At 39.6% G+C, this 27,133-nt stretch overlaps 2 protein-coding genes and 1 long non-coding RNA gene across 7 annotated transcripts in view; 2 read left to right on the forward strand and 1 right to left on the reverse strand.

The window, feature by feature from the left end:
* rars1 (arginyl-tRNA synthetase 1) overlaps nucleotides 1-12,441 on the forward strand; it is a 38,281-nt gene extending 25,840 nt beyond the window's left edge. The window contains exons 13-15 of the mRNA XM_023261252.3: nucleotides 2,186-2,358; nucleotides 6,931-7,178; nucleotides 12,115-12,441. Coding sequence (XP_023117020.1) covers nucleotides 2,186-2,358; nucleotides 6,931-7,178; nucleotides 12,115-12,224 — 531 coding nt within the window. The 3' untranslated portion in view covers nucleotides 12,225-12,441. The remainder of the gene's footprint in view (nucleotides 1-2,185; nucleotides 2,359-6,930; nucleotides 7,179-12,114) is intronic.
* A 5,252-nt stretch (nucleotides 12,442-17,693) lies between these two features.
* The window catches only part of si:dkeyp-23e4.3 (rho GTPase-activating protein 7), a 153,494-nt gene continuing 144,054 nt past the window's right edge, over nucleotides 17,694-27,133 (reverse strand). For all 5 annotated transcript variants that reach the window (XM_035943949.2, XM_035943950.2, XM_035943948.2 and 2 more), the window contains 2 exons: nucleotides 24,823-24,996; nucleotides 17,694-19,744 (listed from right to left, as the gene is read on the reverse strand). In XM_035943949.2, coding sequence (XP_035799842.2) covers nucleotides 19,636-19,744; nucleotides 24,823-24,996 — 283 coding nt within the window. In that variant the 3' untranslated portion in view covers nucleotides 17,694-19,635. The remainder of the gene's footprint in view (nucleotides 19,745-24,822; nucleotides 24,997-27,133) is intronic.
* On the forward strand, nucleotides 19,370-26,752 carry LOC118469679 (uncharacterized). The gene is made up of 4 exons (XR_004846616.2): nucleotides 19,370-19,512; nucleotides 19,658-19,773; nucleotides 22,368-22,495; nucleotides 24,843-26,752. It is a non-coding gene; the product is annotated as an uncharacterized LOC118469679 (long non-coding RNA).

Below are 27,133 nucleotides of genomic sequence, written 5' to 3' on the forward strand. Positions count from 1 at the left end.
ACCCTAAAGTCTTTGTGAAACTTCATGATGAACCATCCAGTGTTTGTTGAGATGTTTCAGCTGGAACATTGAAGGTACCGGCGGCTCTGAAAATCATCGAACGCTTCTAGGGATTGAAGGTTTGCTGGATGAAGCCTCAAGGTGTTTTTTCTGACATCTCGGGTATTATATCATCTTTGATAAAGTCTTTATTTTGGCGAGCTTTGACGAGAGTGCACACGACTTCTTTGGTTCTTATGTGTTCATTTGGACCTTGTTAAAAGAGGCGTATGTTTAGATGCAGGAAGAGTTATTTTTTCCAATTTCAGCTTAGAAAATCTCCGTTTACAAGGCTTTCCTTCCCTCCCCAGGCTATCGTTAGCTGTTGTTCTCTCTTTACTTCACGCAGTGAAACGCTGACTTTCCCCTCAGTTTGACTGGCTGTGTTTGCACCTTGTGATCTCGAGGTGTTTGTGTTTGATATGAAACTTGCAGGGGAATAAAAAATGAGCGAGGAATAAACAAGAGAACCTGACCCAGTTAAGTATTATCTGGAACGCTGGGTGCAGTGTAAACAGTCACTGACTTCCAGTTGAACTGCGATGATTTTAATGCTGAGAAGGTTATGGGAAACCTGTGCCAGCAGTTTCCCTGCAGGCCCTTCTGGCCCGGTGCTCTGCTCTCGGTCTGGGTCGGTGCCCACGTCAACCATCTGCTAACCCAGCCTCATTAAAACAAAACCCGGCTCTGGCCTCCGTGAACCTCGGGCTGCACCGTGAACACTGCTGCTTTATTTAGTTTTCTCCAGTTGTGTTGGATCACACTCAGCTCGGTTTCTTGTGTCCTATTTTTTTTTTTTTTGTTTGTGTTCAATACTTTTATTTCCTGTTATGTTTTGGCGTTTCCTGTCTTGTCCTGGTCCTTCCTGTGCTGTTAGGATCCGTCCATCCTGCTGTGACTCATTGGACCTTTAAATAGTGCTGCAGTGATTAGACAAAGTATCTCATTGTTGACGTCTTCAGTATATTTGGAACACAAAGACTTGATCCTTCTTGAAACTGTGTCTTCAGATAAAGGTGATGTACTTAAATAATGACATAGTCTGACATTTGGTACATCATTACCATGGACAAAAGTAGAATTAGAGGTTCCAGATTGGATTGGACAGTGATTAGAACCTCAACATAGCAAGACTTCTTTGCATTAGCTGGCTCAACAGAACCTACAACCTCAACATACCCAGACATTTTGGGAAAATGTGCTCTAGACCTGGGATCACGATGAGGTTTTTTGATCCCATAGATACTCAGTGACATTGGTAAGATAGCCAAATATGGCTGTTTAGGGTGATTAAAGGTCAAATAAAACCTACTGGATCAGTAAAATAAATGCAACATGGCTCAAAAACTGAACATAGGAGCAAGTTGTAGGAAGATACATTCAGCATGGTGAAACAATACAAGAATTTCAACTTTCTTTTTTAACGATTCATGGCATTCTATACTGCACAGACAACATTGCACAGAGTTCTCTCTACCTCTAGCCATGGTTGTTTTGTTTCCATAGAGGTGCAGGACTCTATATTGCTGTTAAAAATGAGACTACAGTGAGGAAAAATGTGACAGGAGCAAAAACTAAACTACCTTCAGGAGGTTAAACGCCTTAGAATCTACTTACAGTGACATATTACTTTGTTATAAGTATTTATTACATGTTTCTTTAGTGTTTTTTTCATTGGATTTCTTGACTATAGAGTGAAAAATATGTTTTCTAAAGTGTTCTTATGTCGCGTCCTTTTTGTTATTTTATTTTTAATATACGACATGATTTCCCAACCCGTTATTTTTGCTTCGTCATCCTTTGTCCCCTTCATTCTTGTGCTGCCTCGTCACATCTTCAGTCTGTTAAATTCTGCTTCACTGCTGGTTTTTCTTTTCCAATCACACCGCTATCATAAAATCTTCGTTATAATCCTCCCCGTGGCGTCAAACACGTCACATATAGACTCAAGTTTAATCTCAGCCCGAGGTCTGTGAATTAGATTCATCATCTGGATTAAATTCAACTCAACGGTTTAAACTGTTAGAAGGTGAAGTTCTGCCTTCAGTAATTACAAGCTGATAAAAACCACAATTATCAAAGTTTTTAATTCAGCCCAGAAGATTTTCTGCTTTAAATAAAACTGGCGGTAATCGTCTGTCTGCAGGTTCTGACTCCAGAAGAGCTCGTTGCCGCCCAGAGGTCCGTCGCTTTCGGCTGCATCAAATACGCCGATTTGTCCCACAACCGCATCAACGACTACGTCTTCTCCTTCGACAAGATGCTGGACGACCGAGGCAACACGGCGGCATACCTCCTCTACGCCTTCACCCGCATCAGGTGAGGCCTCGTTGTCATATTTAGTATTTTACCTGAAATCTGTTGATCAGTACTGAACTTCTGCAAGTTTTCTACCAAATACAGTTTTAAGAAAATGAAGAACCTTCAACCAAGATATCTCCTTAAAGCTGATGTTGGGAGTGTTTCTCCAATGCAAAGAAAGGTCAAACATGCAACATTTTAGCCATGCTAGCATTGCAGGTTTTAACAACCAGTTATGGATCCATCCACTGTTGAGTGGATCACCGTTCATGGTCCCCAGTTGGTCAGTGTTCCAGCATACGTCGTAGCATTTAGCAAACGATGCCCCTTTGATTATTTGTTTTGGTACGTTTCAGCAACATCCATCATTTCCACAATTCCTATTCATTGTCTTTTATTCTATGTTTTTTTTCTAGAGTTGAGGCATCACCTCACTCCTAGGTTACTTTTTTCAAACTCATTATCGTCCACTGTGACTCGCCACCTCTTTAAACTCCTGCAGTAACTCTCAAACTAACTTTTATCGATCTAAAATGAAGACGGATACAGCAGTTGCACAGCTTGTTTCTGATTTCAGATGTTTTCAGTGAACTTTTTTCTGAATAAAAGAGGAATTTTCCAAATAACGTAGGTTTTAGGAGGTTGAAGTGGATATTGTTGACAATCCTGTATTTCTACACTCTACTAACCCTCCAGTGTTTGAAATACAGCTGAGTAATGGCCCACTGAGTATTAAATTCAAGAAAGAAGACAATGACTTCAATTCTGTGAAGTGGTTTAACTCCTTAAGTCCAAAAACATGCCTTTGGACATGTTGTAACAGCTTCAGCTCTAATTTGAAGTTGATGCTAAATCACAATTTATGCTTTTTTTTATCTTAAGGATGTAATTGATGGTAAAAATATGTTGATATTTGGAGACTGACCTCCTAAAAACTCAATTCTGTGAACCAAAATTAAAGAAATGTCAGGAAAATACACTTTAACCATCAAAATAAAACTGAAAATGGTCCCTGTAACTGATCGTTGCTGCTCTGCACAGTTTTATCTACTTTATAAACAGCATTAACTGCGGGATGAGCCTCTTCAAAGGGTCACAAGATAAATTTCAGGCATCTAAAGATGATTAATAGTTGAGGAAATGAGAAAAGCCAAAGCTCTGATATGCAGATGAGTTATTTTTTTGTGAAGTATTGGATAATTTGACCTCTTTAAGACACAAAGATTTATGTAAAGTTCCTCTCTGGCTATTGATTAAACCCCTAAAATCATATTTAAACGTTTGTAGAAGGTAAAATGTTGTGTTTTCATATGAGAGGGTGTTGTAAAAAAGTGAGGATATCGGTACACGTTTTTACCATGGAGACACTCATAGTGTTTAACAGGGTTGTAGACATGAAAAAGCTAAATTCTCTTATTGCAGCTTATTAAATGTGAATATTTTCTGGTTTCTTTATTGTTATGTATCTTATTATTATGTAGTTTCTTTCCTCCTTTGTCACGGTAAACAGAATATCTTTAGACACATCAAGATATTTGTTATCTTGGGAAACAATGATTTACACTTAACACCATTTTCTGACAGTTTTACACCAAGCTTCTGACTATTGCTAGTCGATATGTGCTACCAACTTAACACGATCTTAGCAGGTTAACAGCCAGAAGTTGGATATTTTCTGGTTTCTTTCCTCCTCCATGACTGTAAACTGAATGTCTTTGGACAAAACAAGACCTTTGCCACCTCAGACTTTGGTAAACATTGACATTTTTCACCATTTTTTGGACATTTTATAGAAGTTTGCAAGTTTTACATGTTTTTTTTTCCCCGACTTTAGCTGACTATGACTCGCATTTTTAGATTTTTATGTGTGTAACATTGAAAATCAAAGAGCAAAATATTTGAGAGGCAAAGTATTATGTTGAAAACTAACTTGTTTGCGGCATGTTGATGCTAAGCAGTCACCGTGTAAGCATTAGCCGGTTGGATTTTTAATGCTAATGTTAGCATGTAGCTGAGTCTGACATGTCAGAGAACAGATAGAATGGATAACATGTTTTTGTTTTGGTGCCACAGCAGAGGAGAACTTCTTTCATCAATCCATTGATTTATCGAGTGTGTGTCGCCACAGAAGCCCCAAGTGATAAAAATTATTTGGGTTGATTAGTGCCGGAGCGTCCAGGTGCTGCCAGACGGAGGTGAAGATGAACTGATGTATCGGTGAAGAGCTTCCCTCGGCGGTGAAAACAAAACTAAACCCGAAACAAGGAGGAAAGTTGGAATCGTCTCGTCTCCTGTGGACAAACGCCTGAAAACGAGTCCTCCTATCAATCACTAATATGAATCACCTGCTCGGTTTCAAATCTGCCGGCGAGTTTTAGGACATCAGAGGAATCTTGAAAGTTAGATGGAGTTGCTGGGTGCTGCTGTCAGAGAACCTCCCACCACTATACTTTCATTACCCGTATCAGATGGGCCTCAGCGGCCCTGGTGGGGGCTGCTGGCAGGGGATTAGTCTTTGGGGTGTTTTCACTCAGCGAGACCCAATTTCTCCTCACCCCTTATCCCTGTATCGAGTGAGCATCTCCCGGCTGCACAGAGCGCCGCTGATCCCCTTCCTCCTCTCCAGCTTCCCTGGAGGTGTTAGACTCGGGGTGGCAGACTGCCCGGCACAGATTGATCTCCTCTGTTTTTTTGTTTTTTTTCTTACTTCCCCGTTTCGCCTGAGAGGATTCGATGTTCCTGCGTGGAGTCAATAGAGCTCTCAGCGGTGACAGCTGCCCCCTGCTGAGGATGTTCAGGAGTCCGAGGCCGGAAAAAGACGGAAACGCAGACGGACAGAAGTGATGTTAAAACAGAGCAGGTCTGTTCGGTTTTCAGGAAGACGCCGTCACTGCAGAAGTAATGATGGTAATGAATCTGAGGCCTCTGAACTTCGAGCACTTTCTGGCCGTTTCTTTGCTCCTGTCGCTTTTTTACTCACTGTCGCCTGAAAAAGTTCCACTTCTATGGAAACAGAACAGCCATACAGAAGCAGAGAGAACTCAGAAATGTCATCTGTTCAGTATGACACCGTTAGAATCATTGAAAAAAGGAAAAGTTGAATTTCTTTGACTATTGCACCATGCTGAATGTATCTTCCAACAACTTACTGCATTCTTTTTATTGATCCAGTGGGTTTTTTTCATATCAGTCTCTCTAATTTGAACTCAAAGAAAAACAAAACTAAACAAAATAAAAACAAAAAAGAACTTGGAAAATAGGGGGAAATAGTGGGTCTACATACTAGAAATATTTAACTATTTCTGTTTTTACAGACTACAAACTTTGTCACTCTGCCTACACACCAGCAGTAGAAAGATGTTTCACCATGCTGAATGTATCTTCCAACAACTTGCTGCTCTGTTCACTGTTTTTGAGCCATGCTGCATTTATTTGATTGATCCGGTTTGTTTGATTTTCCCCTCAGACTCTCTCATATGTTCCTGTACTTGTCTACTATCTCCTCTGTATGAACACTACCTGCAGTTCCATTGAAAAGTGTTAATTGCAGCTGGGTGCCTCATGGCTTCTTGGTTGCCCCAAATGGTGCAGAATTATTGGTTTTTACAGAACCCGCTCACTGCAAAACGAGTTTTTAACTGAAACGTGAAGCGATTTTGATGAAATATCAAGATTTTAATTTTAGATTTCATTCATTTAGTCCACTAAATGAGTAGAACAAGGACAATCGGAACAGTTGGAAGTCCGACAATTCTCTATTTAATTCAAGAGTTTTCAGCTGATAAATGCTGTATTTTATATGTATTTTTTACAAAATAAGAATGTATTCAGGTTTTGGAGTTCAGACAGTTTAGGTGCAACATCCAGCGAAAAATGTAAAAGGATGAACGAGATCGTCAAATGAGATCCCAAAGTCAGGACAGCAGCTCAGTCTAGGGTCATTTTGACAAAAAGAAGCCAGAAATGTTCTTATGTTTGTTTGTTTTCGTCTCTTTTCTCTGGGCCAATACTTACATTTAAAAGATGAATCTTCTGCTGCCAAAGTTCTGTTTCTAGAGTCTGACATGTTCTCACAAATCCATCCAACTATCTCCGGCGCACAATGAATGTTGGGATAAGTTGGGCTGGTTTGCCAAAATAGATTATTTCCATGCAAGAAAAAGATGTTAAATACGCAACTTTGATCCACAGAGATTACTTTTTAGAGAGTTAATCAATGACCAGAGAAACTTTAGGACAACAATGCGACTTAAACCTAAAAAAACACTGACTAATGTATCAATGGAAACTTTTCTTGCCATGTATTTTGAGTTATGTTCTTATCTTTCGATACATTTTACAGCATATGATTGCATTTAATGATTTATCAAATAGTCTTTTTGTGTTTGCTGTGTTTAAACATCTAAAATCCACTTTCTATCCATTTGAGCGTTATTTCTATCTTCTGTCTGGTGCTCTGTGCTTTGATTTTGCTCTTTTTGCTGCTCTAACATCTTGTTTTTTGTTAACAGATTTCCTGCTGGTTTTCCACTTTCAGATTCATCCTGAGCTGTGTCTAAGTTGTAATATCTTTCCATTAACCTTCTGCAGGTCCATTGCTCGCCTGGCGAACATTGACGAGGCAACACTGAGGAAGGCAGCAGAGACAACGGAAGTCCTGCTGGACCACGAGAAGGAGTGGAAGCTGGGGAAATGCATCCTCCGCTTCCCGGAGATCCTGCAGAAGATCCTGGACGACCTGCTGCTCCACACTCTGTGCGACTACCTGTACGAACTCGCCACCACCTTCACAGAGTTCTACGACAGCTGCTACTGCGTGGAGAAGGACCGGCAGACAGGTGAGCTGGGTGGACGCTTGTATTATTTATTATGCCGTCCTGAAGTACTGCAGGGGAGGGACTGTTTCTGAACAGGTAGGGTGGAGATGGAGGTTACAGCTGGAAAATGTAAGTGAGGAGACTTAAATTAATACTTAAAATGCAGAAATGTCGCATTTTTATCAAATTTTCTACACTGTTTGAGCACTTATGGATGGATGGATGGATGGATGGATGGTTGGATGGATGGATGGATGGATGGATGATTTTTAGATGGATGATGGATGGATGGATGATGGATGGATGGATGGATGATTTTTAGATAATGGATGGATGGATGGATGGATGGATGGATGGATGGATGGATGGATGGATGGATGGATGGATGATTGATTTTTAGATGATGGATGGATGGGTGGATGGATGGATGATTGATTTTTAGATGATGGATGGATGGATGGATGGATGATTTTTAGAAGGTGGATGGATGGATGATTTTAGATGATGGATGGATGGCTGGATGGCTGATTTTTAAATGATGGATGGATGGTGGATGGATGGATGATTTTTAGATGGTGGATGGGTGGATGGATGATTGATTTTTAGATGATGATGGATGGATGGCTGGATGATTGATTTTTAGATGATGGATGGATGGATGATGGATGGATGGATGGATGGATGGATGATTTTTAGAAGGTGGATGGATGGATGGATGATTTTTAGATGATGGATGGATGGATGGATGGATGGATGAATGAATGAATGATTGATTTTTAGATGAGATAGATGGATGGATGATTTTTAGATGATGGATGTGTGGATGATTGATTTTTAGATGATGGATGGATGGATGGATGGATGAATGAATGATTTTTACATGAAATGGATGGATGATTTTTAGATGATGGATGGATGGATGATTTTTAGATGGATGATGGATGGATGGATGGATGGATGGATGGATGATTTTTAGATAATGGGTGGATGGATGGATGGATGGATGGATGGATGGATGGATGGATGGATGGATGATTGATTTTTAGATGATGGATGGATGGGTGGATGGATGGATGATTGATTTTTAGATGATGGATGGATGGCTGGATGGCTGATTTTTAAATGATGGATGGATGGTGGATGGATGGATGATTTTTAGATGGTGGATGGGTGGATGGATGATTGATTTTTAGATGATGATGGATGGATGGCTGGATGATTGATTTTTAGATGATGGATGGATGGATGATGGATGGATGGATGGATGGATGGATGATTTTTAGAAGGTGGATGGATGGATGGATGATTTTTAGATAATGGATGGATGGATGGATGGATGGATGGATGAATGAATGAATGATTGATTTTTAGATGATAGATGGATGGATGATTTTTAGATGATGGATGTGTGGATGATTGATTTTTAGATGATGGATGGATGGATGGATGAATGAATGATTTTTACATGAAATGGATGGATGATTTTTAGATGATGGATGGATGGATGGATGGATGGATGAATGAATGAATGAATGATTGATTTTTAGATGAGATGGATGGATGATTTTTAGATGATGGATGGATGATAGATGATTTTTAGATGATAGACAGATGGATGTTTGCTTTATTCATCTTCTTGGGGAAATCCAAGCTATTCAGTATCTCACATGTTACACTCAAGAGAGATAAGGAAACTATTGTACTAAAGAACATACAGTAGACATGCAAATCGTGCTGGTTGAAGAAATACGGTGCCAAAATTGCTGATATTCACAGTAAAGGTGCAAAATTATTGGTCTCTACAATAATAGAGTATTTAAAAAGTCTAATTACAGTGTACAAATAGTAGAACTAAGCATGTTCCCATTGTTCCCTGAACGCCTCACATGCAGGCTACAGTAAATGCTGCTAGTCGGCTGTGAGCAGAGAAGCTTCTAGTCTCCGCTTGGTTACCGCAGAACTGCAAAAGTGGGGTTTAAAAGAGTGAAACAAGTCGTTCTATTGTCAGAAACAAGCTATTTTATCTGCACAGGTTGTTTTCAGTTATGTAATTGTGGGAAGTCATAATCGTGGTTAATATTCCTTTACTTTTGCTAATATATTTACTCATGTATTGAATTCTGATTCCCCAAGTGTTTCTAAATATGTTTCTCCCTGTAGTTGTGTTGGGTCCAGTATTAGGCTGTGATTAGGTCTCACAGAAAGTTTTGGTTCAAGGTTAAAGTGAGTATAAATAAAAGGGAAACTAAGTTGGTTGTACATCCACCTGAAGTTTGGGAGTCCCTGATTGTCGATGCCATGGTTCTAGTTGGGATTTTAAACATGAGATGGTCAACAGGGACGTTCAGTAGGTCACAACAAAAGCAAAAAGCATTAAAATGCAAATTAATGTCCGTAAATCTGCCCCCAAAGTTGCCTAGGAAGTATCATGTTTTTACATTTTTGTCATTATCACAGCTAAACGGTGCTAGCTGATTGTATGTACTAACAGGTAGTACTTCAAGCTAACTGTGCTAGTTTTAGTGGCACTAATTCGACAAAATGCAGCAAAATGCAAATAAATATCCATGAATCTACCTCAAAAATTGCCTGAGAAGCTTTACATTTTTCAGTTTTCTTCAGTTATCCGGTGTTAACCATTTGTACACCCCAACAGCTAGCACTAAAAGCTAATTGTGCTACTTTTAGTGGCATCAATTTGACAAATCCAGGCTAAAAATGAGGCGCAGAAGAGAACAGCAGCAGATTATTCAGCTCTTCTAATGACTTTAGTTTAATTCCACTGCTTCACAAACAGGCCAGTAAATCAGAAAAACAGGCATGTTTTCACACAAAAGCTGAATTTCACACTTAAATGCTGGAGAAAGAAGGAAGATCTTTCTGCATAAGAAACCCAAATACATGGACATGGATTTAAACTAGCCAGACAGGAAGCAGTTCTAACCGGACAAAGAATTACCAGAACAGGTGAAACTCAAATCAACCCTCTATCAGTGGGAAAGAGAGAGAAAAGTGGCTGACAGTTTGAAAGTTTCTGAGCAGTTCTGGTGCTGTTTCCTGATGACGCCGTCGAGGTGAGAAGTTCAACGAGGAAAACAAAAGGAGCAGAAATTCCTCGGCGTCGTGTTTTCTCGATGGGAGTCTCCAATTAACACCGAGTGTCACTCTGAGAGGGCTTCCACCGACGGGCTGCTGTTGTTCCTGCAAGCATTTTATCCCCGCAGTGCTGGAGAGCAGCTTAGCAGGGTTTAATTATGCTAATTCCCAGTTAGCGCTGCGCCAGCATTTTCACCTCGAGGTTAATATTGTTTTATTTTAGATTTCTGTATTGGAAAGTGTGAAAAGGCATCAATCTGCAACTCAGAAAACTACTGCCAAGAGTTCATGTCTCAAAGTTGAAGAACTGTAGTATTTATTTGTGAATCTGCAGCTGAAGGTGGATTCTGTTTTCTCACCAACTCCCAAGATCGCAGTTTTAGTCTGAAGACTTCACTAGTTCAGTTTTGTGCTACGTGTTGGATTTTGCCCAATTTTTTAAATTAAATTAAATTAAATTAAATTAAATTAAATTAAATTAAATTAAATTAAATTAAATTAAATTAAATTAAATTAAATTAGTCCAGTTTTTTATGTTGTCGAGCAAAATTAGAGACACCAAAACCATGAAGTAACACTAAAGGATTTATGTAAAGTTTGAGGTAAAAGTGCAAATAAAGCAAAATGTGTTTTCATTTTTATTTTCTTGAGAGTTTCCACCTTTTGCTTTGGCAGCAGCCTTTAGTTTCCGTGTTTGCTGAATTCCAACTCACTTCTAGATTCGTGCTAACATGCTAATAAATGCTAACACAGTAAATGGTTTGAATCATGACTATGTTTATCATGTAAAATTTAAGATAAGGGTAAAATAATATGAACAATTATGACACAATCTTGATATTTAGACGTTTAAATCTGTGAAAGTCAATTTGGTGTTTAAAGCTTAAAAGAGTTTTAAACCCAACCAGCCTCTATTTTCACTTTTTAATCCTTGAACCCGCGTCTTTATATGAAAAAATACCAAAATCGTCCCAATCATGTGTGACGTGGTTTAGTCTGGGAAATCTACCAAATGTAAGCCTAAAATTTGGATTTTTAAAATCAAAATCTCTTTATTTTACATTCAAAAAGACAAGAGAAACTGAGAGGAAAATAAAACAAACTGGATCAATAAAATAAAGTCAGCATGGCTCAGAGACAGTGAACAGAGAGCGTGTTGTTGGAGATGCGTTCAGCATGGAGAAACATCTTTCTACAGCTGATAAAACTGTGAAAAGTCGCTGTCAAATAGCTAATTTATGCTACCTAGAAGCTCCATTTTTTCCAGTTTTGGTAACACCTGTGCACACCTGGAAAAATGCTGCACATGTTGACTTTTTCCCCCAATTTTTGTAGAATAAATCAACAAAAAAACTATTTTTTCATGATTTATGTCATTCTGACTGTATCCTACTGCACTGAAGACTTTTCCGAGTTCTTTCTACTTCTATTCATGGTTTTTCTGTTTCCATAGAGGTTCAGGACTTTATATTGCTGTGGAAAATGAACCCACAGTGAAGAAAAATGAGACGGGAGGAAAAAAACCACAGCAACAAAAATGCCCAGAAACTGCTAAACGGTTAAACCAAATCTTGTCGAATATCCTTTGGAATCTATTATTTATCATTATGTTGTATATAAAATTGAGAAAACACAACATTTTAGCTCAATAACTGTCCAGACTTATGAATGTTAGCAGTTTAATCCCTTGTTTCATGTATAAATTTGCTTTCCACAACAGCTGCGAGGTGTTTTATACATTCCTGCTCTTCTTTGCTAATAAAAGAGAGTGATGAAAAACAACAGTTAGTCCATTTAAAACCCCTGATGTCCTAATTTCTCTGTATAAAATCTGACGTTTTCTTTCCGTCTGTGCCTTCAGGAGAGGTGATTAAGGTGAACATGTGGAGGATGCTGCTCTGTGAAGCTACAGCCGCCGTCATGGCCAAAGGCTTTGACATCCTGGGAATCAACCCGGTCCAGAAGATGTGATGCCTCCTGGTTCATTCGCCTCCATCCCAGAGAGACAACAGTAACGCCTCTCTGACTCACTTCACAGCCAAAACTCAGCAGACTCCAACAGTTATTTTCCATAAAAGTTATTAAATCCAACCTAGGAGGAGAGAAAAGGAAAAAAAAAACTTTGTTCGGTTCATTTACATCTCATGCAAAGGATCTTTTTATTAAAGAGTCATTTTTGAAACCAAAACATCTCCCAGTCTGCTGTCAGTCATTTTTAAATTGTTTATCTCTCAATTTAAAGCTTGTTAAAAGAACAAAAACCGTCTCTGCTGGCAGCTGTTGATGGAAATCTGAAGATGGTTAATGTGATTCTTCCTCCTGAGCTGGAATAAATAACTCACAGCTTTATGCTGAAGCTAACCTGATCTGAAAATAATACAACCCCATGGTTTAGTCGAGTATGTTTACACACACGCTGCTGCAGGTTTTTGAAAGAAATCTAAAATGCATATGGCTCAGTGTGCATTAGCAAGGAGACGTTTGAAGATGCTGTCTCAGTGGATGAATCAATGAGATGGTAAGATGTTTGGCAGGAAAAAGCAACATCACAGGAGAGAATGTGGGTGGAGGAAAACTTGTTAATTTCCACCTGGTCTTAGCATGTAATCTGCCTGGATAATGACGTCCGATTCACAGGCCTCTGCACTGGGAACTCTGGGGAAATGGAAGCGTCAAAATGAACAGGTGTCTTGTTCGGTTTGTTTGGTTTAATATCCCCAAGTGCAACCGGAAAGGCCCACGGATCGGCCGCCGTTACTCAGGTAGGTCACATGTTAATTTACACCTGGATCATTAGAGTGCCCTCAGTGTAATTAACATGATTCTGGTTCAGATAACACATGCAGATAGAAATGACGTGATGTATTCAGGTGTAAATGGGGTTTAAAGCCTCTTTCACACTGCAGGACAGAAGCAGATGGTGCAAATACTCAAAGACTTGCTTAAGTGATGGTCGACAGAATAATCGATCAATAGTCGATTGTTGAAGCACATGAGGAGTTTATTCTGTATGATGATAGAGCTCTTTTTAATCACAGACTCTCCTAGTAACTCCAATTAATCTTGAGTAGATGAGCTTTGGCCTGGAAGTCTTTAATCACCATAGAAGTCTCTTTCATGGTGCCCCTGTACTAGCTAACATGGAGCTGCCGTAGTCCTGACGACCGTCTCTTGGGGTTTGTATTAAAAAGATATTTTAGATCTTTGAATTATCGGGACATGTAACTACATATACTTTAGGAAATATCACTACCCTGGGTCCTTGACTTGCTTCATAATTCCATTCCTACGGTGTGACGCAAGTCAATTTTTGCTGTCAATTGGAACTCGGCCTCTCCAACGCGTTAGCAGATGTAGCACAAGCCAATATGTCGTAAAACTGGCAAATGAAAACAAAGCCATCTTCCTCTTATAACGCCACGTGACGACGTATTTGTCTGCTCTGCTTGTCAACTAGTTCCACATAACGAAACGCTGTAGGTCAAGGACGACGTAAACCGAGGACCCCCTGTATTGTACTTGTGTGTTATCCATTTTTTTGTTCATGTTTGCTTGAGGATTGGATTTTTCATGACCCTTTCAATTATTTCTTTGATATTTCAACTCAAAGACAATCAGAAATTATTTGTTCTAGTTCTTTTTAATTACAGACTCTCCTAGTAAACTCCAATTCATCTTGAGTAGATGAGCTTTGGCCGGATGTCTTTTTTTTTTAAGTTATTTTTTTGGCCTTCGGCTTTTTTTTTCATAGGCGCAGTCAGAGAGAGACAGGAAACGGGAGAAGAGTTGGGGGAAGACATGCAGCAAAGGGCTGCAAGCGGGAATGGAACCCGGGCTGCTGCGTTGGGGACCAGCCCCTGTACGTGGGTCACCCTGCTTAACGCATTGAGCTATACGGTGCCCAATGGCCAGACGTCTTTAACCACCACAGAAGTCTCTGTCATGGTGCCTCCTTTACTAGCTAACATGGAGTTGCTCATAGTCCTGGTGACCATCTCCTGGGGTTTATCTTTAAAAAAAACATTCTATTTGTTTGAATTATTGTGACATGTGGCTTAGTATGGTTTAGAAGATACCAGTAGGTAACTTCTGTTATGCATTTTTTGGTTAATGTTCACTCAAAGATTGTATTTTTCATGAACCCCCACAGTTTTTTTATTGATGTTTCAACTCAGAGACATTCAGAGATTATTGTTCCCCTTGTTTAATATTTCAGATTAGGAATTAATGAGAGTTGAGAAGCGTTCAAAAGTGTTTCCTTCATAGTTCACTATGTAGTAGTTTCAGTCTGCACTGCCGTCTAGTTTGCATGTATGGATCTATATTTTGATCATGAGGGATTTGCAGGGTCATCCATCATCAGAACTTCCACTTGTAAATTCCTTCCTGACTGGTTTCTGTTGTTTTGTTGCTGCTAGTGTTGGTGTTTTCTCTGTTTTGACATGTTTGGTTCTAATTATCCTCAGATCTCTTCGGACCAAGTCGAATCTACCACATATCTGTTCTGGTGCACATGAACTTTTTCCACCTACTCTGCTGTATTTCTAGTTTTCACCAGAATTTTCTCCTTTTTTCCTACAAACCCTAAACTTGTTCCTTTAGAACAAGTTTGTAAGCAGCTTTAATCACATAAAAGTCACACGTAGGGGCTTAAAGCATCAGTCAGTGAGAGTTGTTTTGCATGCGTTTCAGCTCTAATTGCTTTTCGCGGCGTCCGCATCCCAGACTCTGATGTATAGAAAGTCGCATTTGACTCGAGCTGCGTTTGAGATAACAACAATTACAGCCTTTGCCTTCCACGACTCATGTGAGTAAGTGGGCTTTGTTTGCAGAGAAGTGCGAGGCAAACAAACCCATTTAATGAAGTTAATTATACATCACACGCACACTCCGATGCGGCCTGGAAGCCTGTAATTGTTAAGTCTGCCTTTCCCCAGCAGACAGCCGTGCAGCTCCACTGATATAAAAGTTGTATGACTGCAGGAGTCGCCACCAGTCATGCAGGAGTTGTTCTAGGAGTTCTTCAGACATGTGACCCATCTGTGAGACTTACGAAATATCTACACTCCTTTCTAGTCGTCTCCAATCGTCGTGCGTCCCAGGACTGATCTTAGCACCTTCTCGGGCAATAATTCCTACCGCAGCTTCATGAAAGATTCATTAAGCTTTCACAGAGCCAGTCTACTTTGAGTTTTTTTTCTGTTTTGAGCTGCTGTTGAAGGACGGTGTTAAAGGTGTTTTGACAGTCGCTCCTGGAGGAGAACACCTGCCACGCCGCCTCACTTTTACCTGCGGAGGCAATAACACTGCCTCGCCTCGACGGACCCGGTGGCCTCAGCTGATATTTATTCTTTTTCTCTGGTGTCTCGTGGTGGATTAGAGAGGCGGGTTGGTGGTTGAGGGGTTTTGCCTGTTTGAAGGCCCGAGAGGTGTCGAAACTGAAAGAGACGCTCTTGAATGAACAATCAGGACAGAAGTTCCAGGACATCCTGGTGCTTCAGCTGGAAAGCAAAGGTAAATAAAGGTCTGTAGAACTTCATTGTTCTCCTGAATCAAGACTGTTACATTAACTATAGATCAAACAACCTTTAAACTGATGAATCCTATTCATTGTGACATTGTGACAAACCTACAGAAAATTATCACCAGATTCTGCAACTTTATGAAACATTTTAGCTTCTATTAACAACTTTTTTTTCCCCTAAATTGTGTCTGTGAATCCTTTCAGGCCTTGATTCACCCAAAATCCACCAGCACATTTGAAAGGCACTTTATCTCTAAAATAATGCTACAGAAAAATCATTGGAGTTTCACTTTTCTGGTGGTTCTTATACTAATCATGTGGGATGTACGACGTAATTTTTTTCCATTAGAAAACTGATCCAAATCAAAGTTTAAAATCGTGTTTTTTCTTCTCAAAATCACTTCATTCCACACATCTTTTATTCGCCTATTAACTTACCCCCAACCCAAACAGGTATAATTGACTAGAAGTGTGGTCTCGGACTCAGAGGTGCTGACTAGGGAGGTCTTGAGCTGACTTTTAGACTGGTATCAGGGTTCATCAAGGCCATTACCTTCAAATCAGTATCAACAAGAGCCTACGTCCAATCCTTCGATGTCACATTTCCATTGTAAATTTGAGTAATTTACTTAACATGAACAGCAATATCAACTAATCATTGATCAATTAAATACAAATTCAGTCTTGCACTGATTGTACATACTGTGAAAGTGCTTGTTACATGTATCACTAGGATATAAAAATTATGTTCTCATGGATCCCGACGTCATTTAATAAATGTGCATTCGCAGGAGGCATTAAACCTCACAGAAGACTTTGCCATAGTGCACCTTTACTAGCTAAACTCCCAACAACACTCTGGTTATCAACACAAAAGTGCATCTCCTCTGGTCGCTAAAGTATTAAGCAGTGGTGGTACAAACAGGTACTACAGCTAATCATCTACAGTATTTGAAGTTTGTATCATCTAGGAGAATTCTATCATATTGGCATATAATAAATATCTAATGACTCGGATTGGATTGGGGGCAAAAAACTTCATCAGAACATCATGAGTGCTGACCTTTTCCACTTCAGCTGACTTATATCATTTCAAACCTTAAGAATAACCTTCAGGAAAGGTTTAATACATCAGCTTGACCTCAGAAAACATATTTTGTGCACATCCAGTTTAGATACTTTTATTTAAAGTTGTATCAGTTGATTTTTGACCACTAGGAGGCACCAGTGACCATATTGTCTTGTCTTGTTACAGGTTTCACAAACAGCTGTTCAATTCCACATGTGGCAACGTCATTTTCTCACTGGAGTCCACCTGAAGAAGGTGAGTCCAACGTTTTCTCTCTTTTGGCTCTGCTTTTGGTCTCCTCCACCTCCTATAGACAGCACATTGACCTGGAGTTCATCCAGAGTTCACTTCACGGTATTTCGGCACCATATGGATGGAACAGACTTGTACAGAAATTAAAGTGCCTCCAGGCACTTAGGCGCTTCTGTTATTTGTAATTTGCATAAATTATTCCTCTTCCTTAAAATCCTGTTTAGACCGGGGCATGATGTCCTCGCCACGAGACGCACATTTACCTCACATTATGTTGCTCGGCAGCCGCCCCTCAGCTCTTGGTGTTTATCAGCGGTTTAACTTTCTGATCTGAGAGATGAATCAATAAGATATGCAAAAAAAAGCTTCATGCAAATCGAACACGAGTGGGTGTCGCAGAAGAGAAAGAGGTGAGGGTCGGGAGTTGTTTTTTTGTTGCGATCGCGCTGCCAGACTTATTAATCTCTTGCGTTTTGGCGGCGCAGTGTGGCTCCTCATCTCCACTCCGCCTGCTGCTTCACCCGCCTCCCTCCCAAATTACAGTCACTAATCTGTTTGGCACTGAGGCAAGAGCAAAAAAACAACAGGAACCAGGTTCAGGGAGAAATAAACATTTTAATTAGGTGTTTGGCACTGATAAATTTACATTTCAAAGAAACATTTTTCAGAAAATTAAATAAACATATCTGGATATAGCATTTGTATTAAGTTAATCTGAATAGTGGAGTTTGATGGATAAAACTGATTTCTACATGCACACAAAACAGTGACACTGAAATATGCAGGACTTTGAAATGAAACTGTACAAGCGCATAGACGCTCCGTCAGACCAGAATAAATATAAGGGTTAAAAACATTCAGGAAGCTGGATATCCGTCATTTCACCGCTGTTGGCGTTGTCCCATGTAGAGGTAGATATCGCTCGTCTGGGAGCAGGGACGAATTAAAAGAGAAGTCCCTTAGATGGGACGAAAAAATGTTCTGTAGGGTGCCACCTTGAGGCAAAAGTCCAGAACAGTTTGTGTTTAACTGTCCCAGAAAACAGCGTCCATCTATCGTTTGTCATGTTAGAGTGAAGGACTGCAGTAGTTGCATAGAAATCCTGAGGTTTCTGGTTCGAACTCTGCTGGAAGGAACAGTCCAGTTGGGGCAGCGGTGACACGATGATTCAGGCTGCAGAGTTCCACCTTCTAACAAGCTTCTACATGCAAAAGAAAGAATTTCTCGGTGTTGAAATGTGTTTCTCACAAACACAGGCTTCTTTTAAAGTAGTCTGGACTATCTGAATCTGCAGCTCAGTGGTCGTGTTGAGTACTATTCACATATTTTGCTCTTTTGCTGACTTTCGAGATGTTCAGAGCATCTACAGCAAACCGTTTTAACATTCAGTTTGGCCGGTCATAATTACAATTTTTAACTCAACACGCTGTGACATCAGAATTTTTCTACATCTATAACATTATTCTGACCGGGCAGTTAGTGATCTCTGTAATTCAGTGTGGACCAGTCAGAAGAAAAGCTGCAGATATTTCATGTTAACTCGTAAAAATGTTAGTTGTGATGCTGCTTCTATGAGACTTCCCTTTGGATGTTGATCTAATGGTGTCTGCTGTGGCGGGTAACTTCACCAGCAAGGAGTTTGTGGACAACAACAGCTTTGTTAATCAGAGATTTATGTTGAAATTGAGTAGATTAGTGGTAAAACGGTGTGTGATTCGTGGCTGCAGTGCTGTATTATGTTCAGTGTCACTAACTACAGATATCTGCAACGTTTAAACTCTAATTAAAGACATCTGTAGATACATTCTAATGAGGCAGAATTCCAGTTTCTACATTCTGACTGGTTCAACCTTAATTAAGATCTACAATGGACAATGTAGATGTGCTGAATTCAGAGAAATTAAAAGATATGTGGAAGTTAGAATCAAACTGCAGATATCCTTAATATGAAACATTGAAAACTCTTTGACGAATGCTGTTTATGACTTGGAATAATTAAATTATCTGCAGAACACAGTTAGTTCTAGATGTTAAATGTTAAAGCGGTTTGTTGTATGTGTCTTTAAAAGATGTTGTTTGTTCCTGGTTGTAAGTTTCATCCAGCAAACCCTTTTTTTTCCACTGCAGTCTGCTGACTAAAGGTCTGTTTCCTGTGTTTGTCCAACAGCCTCCACACGTTTACCTGCTTCTTTCTCTTCCAACAGGACGAGTTTGACATATTTTAGGATAAAAATTCCAGCGAGTTCTTCCCTGCGTTGTCTGCTTGCTCTTTTTTTGGCCTTAATCCTCAGTTGGAAGTCAAATCAGGCTTTTCACCATCCCATCAAAACGTCCTTTGTCAAAGCTCTCCGGGCTTTTTTTGTGAAGCGTATCGGCGCAGCAGGGATGCAGAGGTGCTGCTGGCGCTCTGCAAGGTCAGTGGCAATCAAAAGTCAACACATATAGTCACTCTAATGTGAGTTTTAAAACTTAGAGAAGGACGTAGGACAGCGACGCTGCAGTCTGACTATTTTCCTGCATTTTCATGTAGAATCGACTCAGATCTTTGTTTCTTTGTAGTCGGCCCTGAAAGAATCTCTGATGGCCAGCAGACCTGAAGCCAGAAGGTGTCCACACACTTTGCTGTGCCACTGCTGGGATCGACCCCTGCAACAAGGAAACACAACAGAAAGAAGGTCAGATACACAAAAAACACTTCACACAATGAGCTTTAGAGCAGATTCTCCAGTTATAGACCTATAAATGGTCATCTAACCGAGGACGGTGTTTTCTTAAATTTAACCAAGCAGGGAAAGAATAAAAAGTCAGTGCTACGATGTTTCTCATGTTACTCTCAGAACACTAACATTCTCCTCAGTATTTCCTCTTGAACCTTTTTCACATGAGAAACTGACTTAATTGCAAGCAGATTTCTATTTGAAAGTACATAGGAGGAGGATGGGATAGAATTGCAGTGCTGTAACTAACCACACGATGGCGCTACTGGAACCATTTTTGGCGATGTGAAGCATGTCACTGTGGATCAACTATCTGCCAAGTTTCACCTCTGAAGTCTTTACAGTTTTTGAGAAATTGGTGATTTGGTACAGACCTCATTCAGATTATCGATAATATTAGTAGATTTACACCTGAAATAGCATTAAAATGAATGTTTACGCCTGCAGTTTCCCTGTTACTGGTTTTACCTGTACAGTCTTTGAAGTAATAGAGGCTTCGGTTGCATCTCCACTTTTATTCTAAGCAGTTTCACAAAGATTAGCACTAAAACTGGCGATAAACTTCCTACATCCATGAGTCTAAAAGGTCTGAGAGACGTAATTTTGTCATCAGATTGTAATTGAGGTTCTGTGCTAACTCTAGAATTTTTTATGTTAAGCTACCAAAATGCACCAGATCATATATAGACGCTGATCCACCGTGCATGTTTGGAAGGAATAATCCAAGCAAATGAGAGAGGAGGATGATCTTAATTTGGCTTATTGGTAATTCCATATCAAATCAACCAAATCTGAAAAAAAGTTCTCATTTGACCTCCTCAGAATCAGCTGATTTTTTAAACTACAGTATTTTTAGTATATTTAGTGAAGCCATGTAAAGTTGTACCTTCATACTTGGAATATTTACAAGGTTACAGGCCCTACAAGTTCATAGAGGTGTAATTCTCTTTAGTTTTTCCATCATTTCTGAGCCCCAGAACTTCATCAGTACAGCAGCTACTTCCATCTACACTACCGTTCAAAAGTTTGGGGTCACTTAGAAATGTCCTTATTTCTGAAAGAAAAGCATTTTTTTTCAATGAAGATCACATTAAATGAATGATAAATCCAGTGTAGACATTGTTAATGTGGTAAATGACTATTGTAGCTGGAAACAGCTGATTTTTAATGGAATATCTCCATAGGGGTACAGAGGAACATTTCCAGCAACCATCACTCCTGTGTTCTAATGCTACATTGTGTTAGCTAATGGTGTTGAAAGGCTCATTGATGATTAGAAAACCCTTGTGCAGTTATGTTAGCACATGGATAAAAGTGGGAGTTTTCATGGAAAACATGAAACTGTCTGGTTGACCCCAAACTTTTGAACTGTAGTGTAGGTGAAATTTTCAGGGCTGAAAAACCACATTGGAGTTCTGTTAAAACCTGCAACCAGAGCAGTTTTACATCCCTCCAGGTGTCACAATCTGATGACTAAATCTCAATTAGTCTATTAAAAGCATCTTTAAGCATCCAGTAAAACAGACTGTCTTGCGTCGTCCAACTCTGAGCAGGAAAAACCCTGTTGTGTTCAATGTAAAGTTGCACTAAATGACTATTTTATTTATATCAGCATTTCTCCTTCCAACAAAAGTTGAAAGAAACTGCACATGTAAATCAAGATCTAAAAGTTAAACATGTTCCTTTATGTCCTCCATGATTCCCATCGCTGAGGCTGCAATGTATTTAATTTCCTCTGGAGTCGATCGGATCAAGAGTCCTGACCTGTAAAAAGCTCCGACCTCGCTGCTGTGGTTCTGTTGTGCTGCCTTGAAAGCTAACAAGCCCTTAAAATTAATGCCACAGCAAATAAGCGGCAGCCGTTCAGCTCCAGCTCTGTCATGAGAGGAAATTAAAGGCGGGAGGAAGCGACAGTGAAGGCGTCCGTCCCTCTGGGCCACTTCGCTTCTTTCTTACATCATCTTTGTTGCATAACAGCCACGGCGGGTCGACGGCAGCCGGCTGAATGGAAATGAAGCTGATTTCACTCGTTTCAGTTTTCAGGCTCTTTATTCAGCAGAAACAGTCAGAAATCAGAAAAATAAAGTATTACTGCTCCTCCTTTCACTAACGGTCCGACTACAAGCCTGCAGAGATAATCACAGTTATAGATCAGATCCATCTGTGCCTTTTTCAAACGCTTTAATTTGCTCGTTTCAGGGAAACTTAGTAAATCATAACTAGGACTGACTTTCAGTGGAGGATTTGTATATCTAAATAGGAAAATGTTTGCAAACTGAGGTTCTCATTGTGGTTCTTTTGTGGTTCTTCGTTGAGCATTACATCGACTCGCAAGTCTTTCTACAGTTTGTATTTGATCATTCAGGTTGATTTACTGCAGTTTATTCTGTTTCAGCTTCATGATATTTTGTGTACAAGCCTATTAGTGACATTTGTTTGTATTCTTTTAGTCATTTTTTCCTTATTGGAAGCAAAACGCTTCAATAAGCAATAAGAGTCTTTCTGGACATCTTCTGCAGGTAACTGTGTTTTCTTTTATTCCTAACTTCCAGCCTTTGCACAGTTCAAGGAAAACTCTTGAATGAGACGTGAGAACAACAGAAGTCAAGTTCCCTTCTTAGGACAAAGCCACCATCTTTTACAAGCTGTGAAGGGTGTACAAGAGACCAACTACACAAATGTAAGTAAACAGTGGTGCGAATGATCCTGGATGCTTTGAGAAAAACCTTAAAAACATGACTCATCTATGGGTTAGACAACTTTTAGCCTGTTTGACTGTTTTGGGCTCCTATTGGTGTGTTAGAAAGAAATGAATGAGACAGGCTAGTCTTTCTTGTTCAAATATGATCCGCTAGAAAGGATACAACTATCAGTTTTCAGTCCTGACATCATATATTGTATTGTGATCTCTCAACACAACACAAGAACAAGAGATCCACCAGTAAGTGTTTATTTTTTCAGGGCCGATACAGAATATTTGTAACCAAGACAGATGGATAACCGATAATCTGTAGCTGCTTCTTTACTTAGCTGTTAGCCGTTAGCATAGCCACTGTGAGAGTAGCTAACTTCCTGGTTTGTTGCCAAGTCTTCTGTTTCCTGTTCAGTTTTTGCACATTGTTGTTTTGCAAATTGTTGAAGTTTACATGATTTTAGAAGGAAGTTGTGATGCTCCAGATAGCGTTAGCTGCAGGCTAAAAGGTGTAGCATAGCGCCATTAGCAGAACAAGTTCCAGCTGCATTGACACTAACTAGTTAAATATTAGTGTTTTCAGTGTAACAGTAAAACTGGATGTGCTGGTGGAAGATTGCAGCGTTTCTCACAACTTAAGTATCTGATATAAATATCTGCAAATGTGTTCGTCTGCAGTCAGTAGCTTTCAGTGCAGCGGATTGGCTGTTATTTGTGACGCTTAACCAATCAGATAAGGCTGTGGGAGCCAAAGTTGAAATAAACCTTCAAAACCATAATTCATTCTTTAGAAACAACTAGTTGATTGGAATAAACCTTTAAACTTTTTTTAACTAGAGGTCTTGGACAGGAAGTAGTGTTTTGGACAAAATTGTCACTTACAACCATTCGAATATTATAAATTAGTATTTTGAGTGAAATTGGTCTCTAAAACCAGAATTCGTTCATTAGAAATAACTTGTTGACTGGATTCAACCTTTTAAACCACAACTTGTGTCTTAAAAAGTGCAAGTTGAGTGGAAAAAAACCTTTTAATGTAGAAATTCTTGGACCAAAAATAGTATTTTGGGAAAAAAATTGCCTTTAAAACCATAACTCAACCATTACAAAGTAGTATTTAGGCTGAAATGAACTTCTAAAACCATAATTAATTCATCAGAAAGAACTAGCTGAGTGGAATAAACCTTTAAAACTAGAAGTACTTGGACAGGAAGTACTATTTTACTGCTCTGCTTCATCAATAAGTATTAGTTTGGGTGAAATTAGCCTCTAAAACCACAATTCATTCATTAGAAAGAGCTAGTTGACAGGAAGAAACCTTTAAAACTGGACATACTTCGACAGGAAATAGCATTATACGTGGAATTAGCCTCCAAACTCTGTCACCTTATAGTAGTATTTTGGACAAAATTTTTATTTAAAACCATAACTCGAATATTGTGAAATAGTATTTTAGCTGAAATTAGCCTTTAAAAGCACAATTCATTCATTAGAAAGAACTAGTCGAGTAGAATAAACCATTAAATGAGAAGTACTTGGACAGGAAGTAGTATTTTACGTGGAATTAGCCTCCAAAACCACAATTCTTTCATTATCATTTCAATCAGATAAGGCTGTGGGAGCCAAAGTTGTGTTAATTAAAAAAACCTTACAGATAATTAGAGAACTGCTGACTATCGGCCCCAATAATCAGTTCGTAACTAACGAAAACCTCCAGATTTTGACCGACTCTTGCGTCCCTTTTACACATTTACCAGTGGGTTAAAGTGACCTGCAGCGTTCAGGATGCTGTCAGGAAGAAACCTCCCTGTTCTCTCTTCAACACTGACTTCCTGCTACGCTCTAAATTGTCTAAGTCTGCCGCCACCTCTTCGTACCGTTGCAGTGAGGAATAACGACAGAGCTGAGATCTGTGCACCGCCACCTGTTTTCTGTTTCATTTAATCAGCTGAGACGAATGGAGCCGCAGTTTCTCCACCGAGACTCGGCTTGATCACGTAAGCAGCAGAAAATCTGCAGCAACTTAGTTTCAAAGGGCATGAATCATGAGCGCCGTCCCTCCTCCTCGTCTTCCTCGTCTTCCTCACCTACAGGGAGGCGGTGGTTGTGTAGCAGATAGAGGTCAGAAACACAGAGCGGCCGCAATTAAGACTGATAAGATGGACTAAGCGCTCTCTCCAGATATTTCTTTTAATAGGCTTCTCACGGCCTTAAATCCTCTCCGGCTCTCAGCAGGATTGAAATCTGGTTTGATAACTCAGCTTTCCCTGCATCCTCCCCTCCAGCCATTAGAGGGTTTAAAGACTCGCTCTCACCTGGTATCTGTTCGACACAGGTGGGTCAGCCGGGTCTTCCTGGCTCCGGCGGGCTCCAGCAAGTAGAGGCAGCCGTGGACGTGGACCCGGACCCCGTCCACCAGAACCTCAGGGTGGTCCGTGGATACCGAGGACAGGAAGAGAGGACCGGAGGACGGGTCGGCCTGCCACCACCTGAGCAGGAGGATTCATAATAATGAGACGAAAAATCTCAGTTTTCAGTCTGATTTTAGCTCCAAGCAGCTTCTGAAGGTTTGGTTTTTCTGTTTTAATATTTCTGTAATTGATCACTGACACTGAAAATTCCAATATACACTCCTGTTCAAAATTCTGGGGTCACTTAGAGTGATGTTGAGTGGTGCTGAAATGCTGATGATTAGAAAACCCCTGTGCAGTTATGTCAGCACATGAATAAAAATGGGAGTTTTCATGGAAAACATGAAATTGTCTGACCCCAAACTTTTGAACAGTAGTGTGGATATCAGAACACAAACCTAAAGAAGGTTTTAAAGGATATTTAATGTCACCAAAACCAATTAAATCACCAATAGAATCCATCAGTGTCGCTTAAGACAGGATTCAGGAAATATGTTGCTTCAGTCTCTTATTCAGAATTTGCTTATTTGAGACCTAAAACTACGTTCTGTACAATATTGTGACTGAATTTTGACAATATCATGTTTTCAGACCTGGGAATTCTAGTATTTCCCCCTCAAATAAAAACATTGTACCTGGGGGCCTTTTGAAGGTTCAATATCTCCAAAAATTTAACTCCCACTGCCATTAAATCTGAAGAGGACACAGACAGCTCAGTTTCTAGTAGATCTAAACGACTAAACTGCTCCAAAAGAGGACAATTTTTTAACTTTTAGCTATTGAAAATGGGGGGAAAAGGCAAAATTTTATAACAAGAGAGCATTAAACTCTAATATATGTGCTATAAATGTGTACATGGACATATTCATATGTCCAGTGGTTTAATATTTCAATTTAAGTTTAAAAAAAAGTGATATTTGATCCTTTTAAATGTCCGAGATCAGCTGTAGTACCTCATTGTTCCACTGCATGTTTGCAAGCAGAGAGCATCGTGGGAGCTATCAATGTGCACCATGACAAGGATTCTGTGACATTTAATGACCTCCTACTTCATCTCAAATTCAACTTTTGGTTATTCTTTTTTGTGATTCATGATGACATACCTGACTAATACACTACTCATTTAAAATGTTGCCAAAAAAATAAACAAAAAACCATTTTCTCTAACTAAATCCAACAATTCAGAGCAACCCTGAAGACATAGTAAAGGGACCAAAATTCTGAGATTTTTTAGCTGAACTGCAGGCTGTTTACACAGGGCAAAGAGAAAACAAGTATGGAAACAGATTTAAAAAGTAAAAAATTACAAAATTAAACTTTTGTTTTTTCTTTCTTATGACTTCTAGCATTGTAACTGCATCATGCTGCACAGAAGATATTTCTAAGTTTGTCCTAGTTATGGATGTTCTGTTTAAACAGAGGTGCAGGACTTTATATTGCTGAGAAAAAAATGAATCCACGGTGACAAAAAAATGTGAAACAAGTAAACATACTCCCTACAAAAACTCTTCTGTTATTACAGGAACAAGAAGGCAACACTGGTCACTGGTTTTAACTTTAATAACAAATGTGTATTTTAATGTAATAAGCTAATTAAAGTCATTCATATCAATAAATTTAAAGGCACAAGTGTTCAGTTTCAGCTGTTCATCCTGGTTCTGTGGTGTTTACAAGACAAGTTATTTATCCCAAGATCGAAGAATGTAAAAGCTGCTGCAGAAATATGAATAAAACTATTATTTTGTGGCCTGTTTCTAAAATTTCAGGTGCTGCACTTGCTTGTTTTTGGTCTTTACACTGGATTTGTTGAAAATAAAGACTGTGGCTGAATGTATTACGCAAAAGCTCTTATTATAATGTCTTTCTCAGGGGTAACTCAAATTTCACGTACGTGGTCATACAGAGAGGAAATGTTAAAGAGAAAGCGCTGTGGTCCAGCTGCAGACACGGATACCGTCATGGTTCGTGTGACTTCGGGGTTGGATTAAAATTTCAGCAACCACCTTCAAACGTCACGCACACCAAGAAGCGATGCTGCGCTTCGGTTTAACTCAAACTGACACTTTGAGGGTAAATTTCTGCTTTGCCTCTTGTGTCCTGTTCGCTCTGTGGAGCTCGGCAGGTGAGGCCCGAGGCTCGCTCTGCATCATTACCTCTCTGTTTTTCCTCCTGTAAAGCTTGTTTTGGAAAGTAGCTGTATAAATAAAGTGTGCTA

The sequence above is a fragment of the Amphiprion ocellaris genome, chromosome 14 (genome assembly GCF_022539595.1).
Source record: "Amphiprion ocellaris isolate individual 3 ecotype Okinawa chromosome 14, ASM2253959v1, whole genome shotgun sequence".
Lineage (NCBI taxonomy): Eukaryota > Metazoa > Chordata > Actinopteri > Pomacentridae > Amphiprion > Amphiprion ocellaris.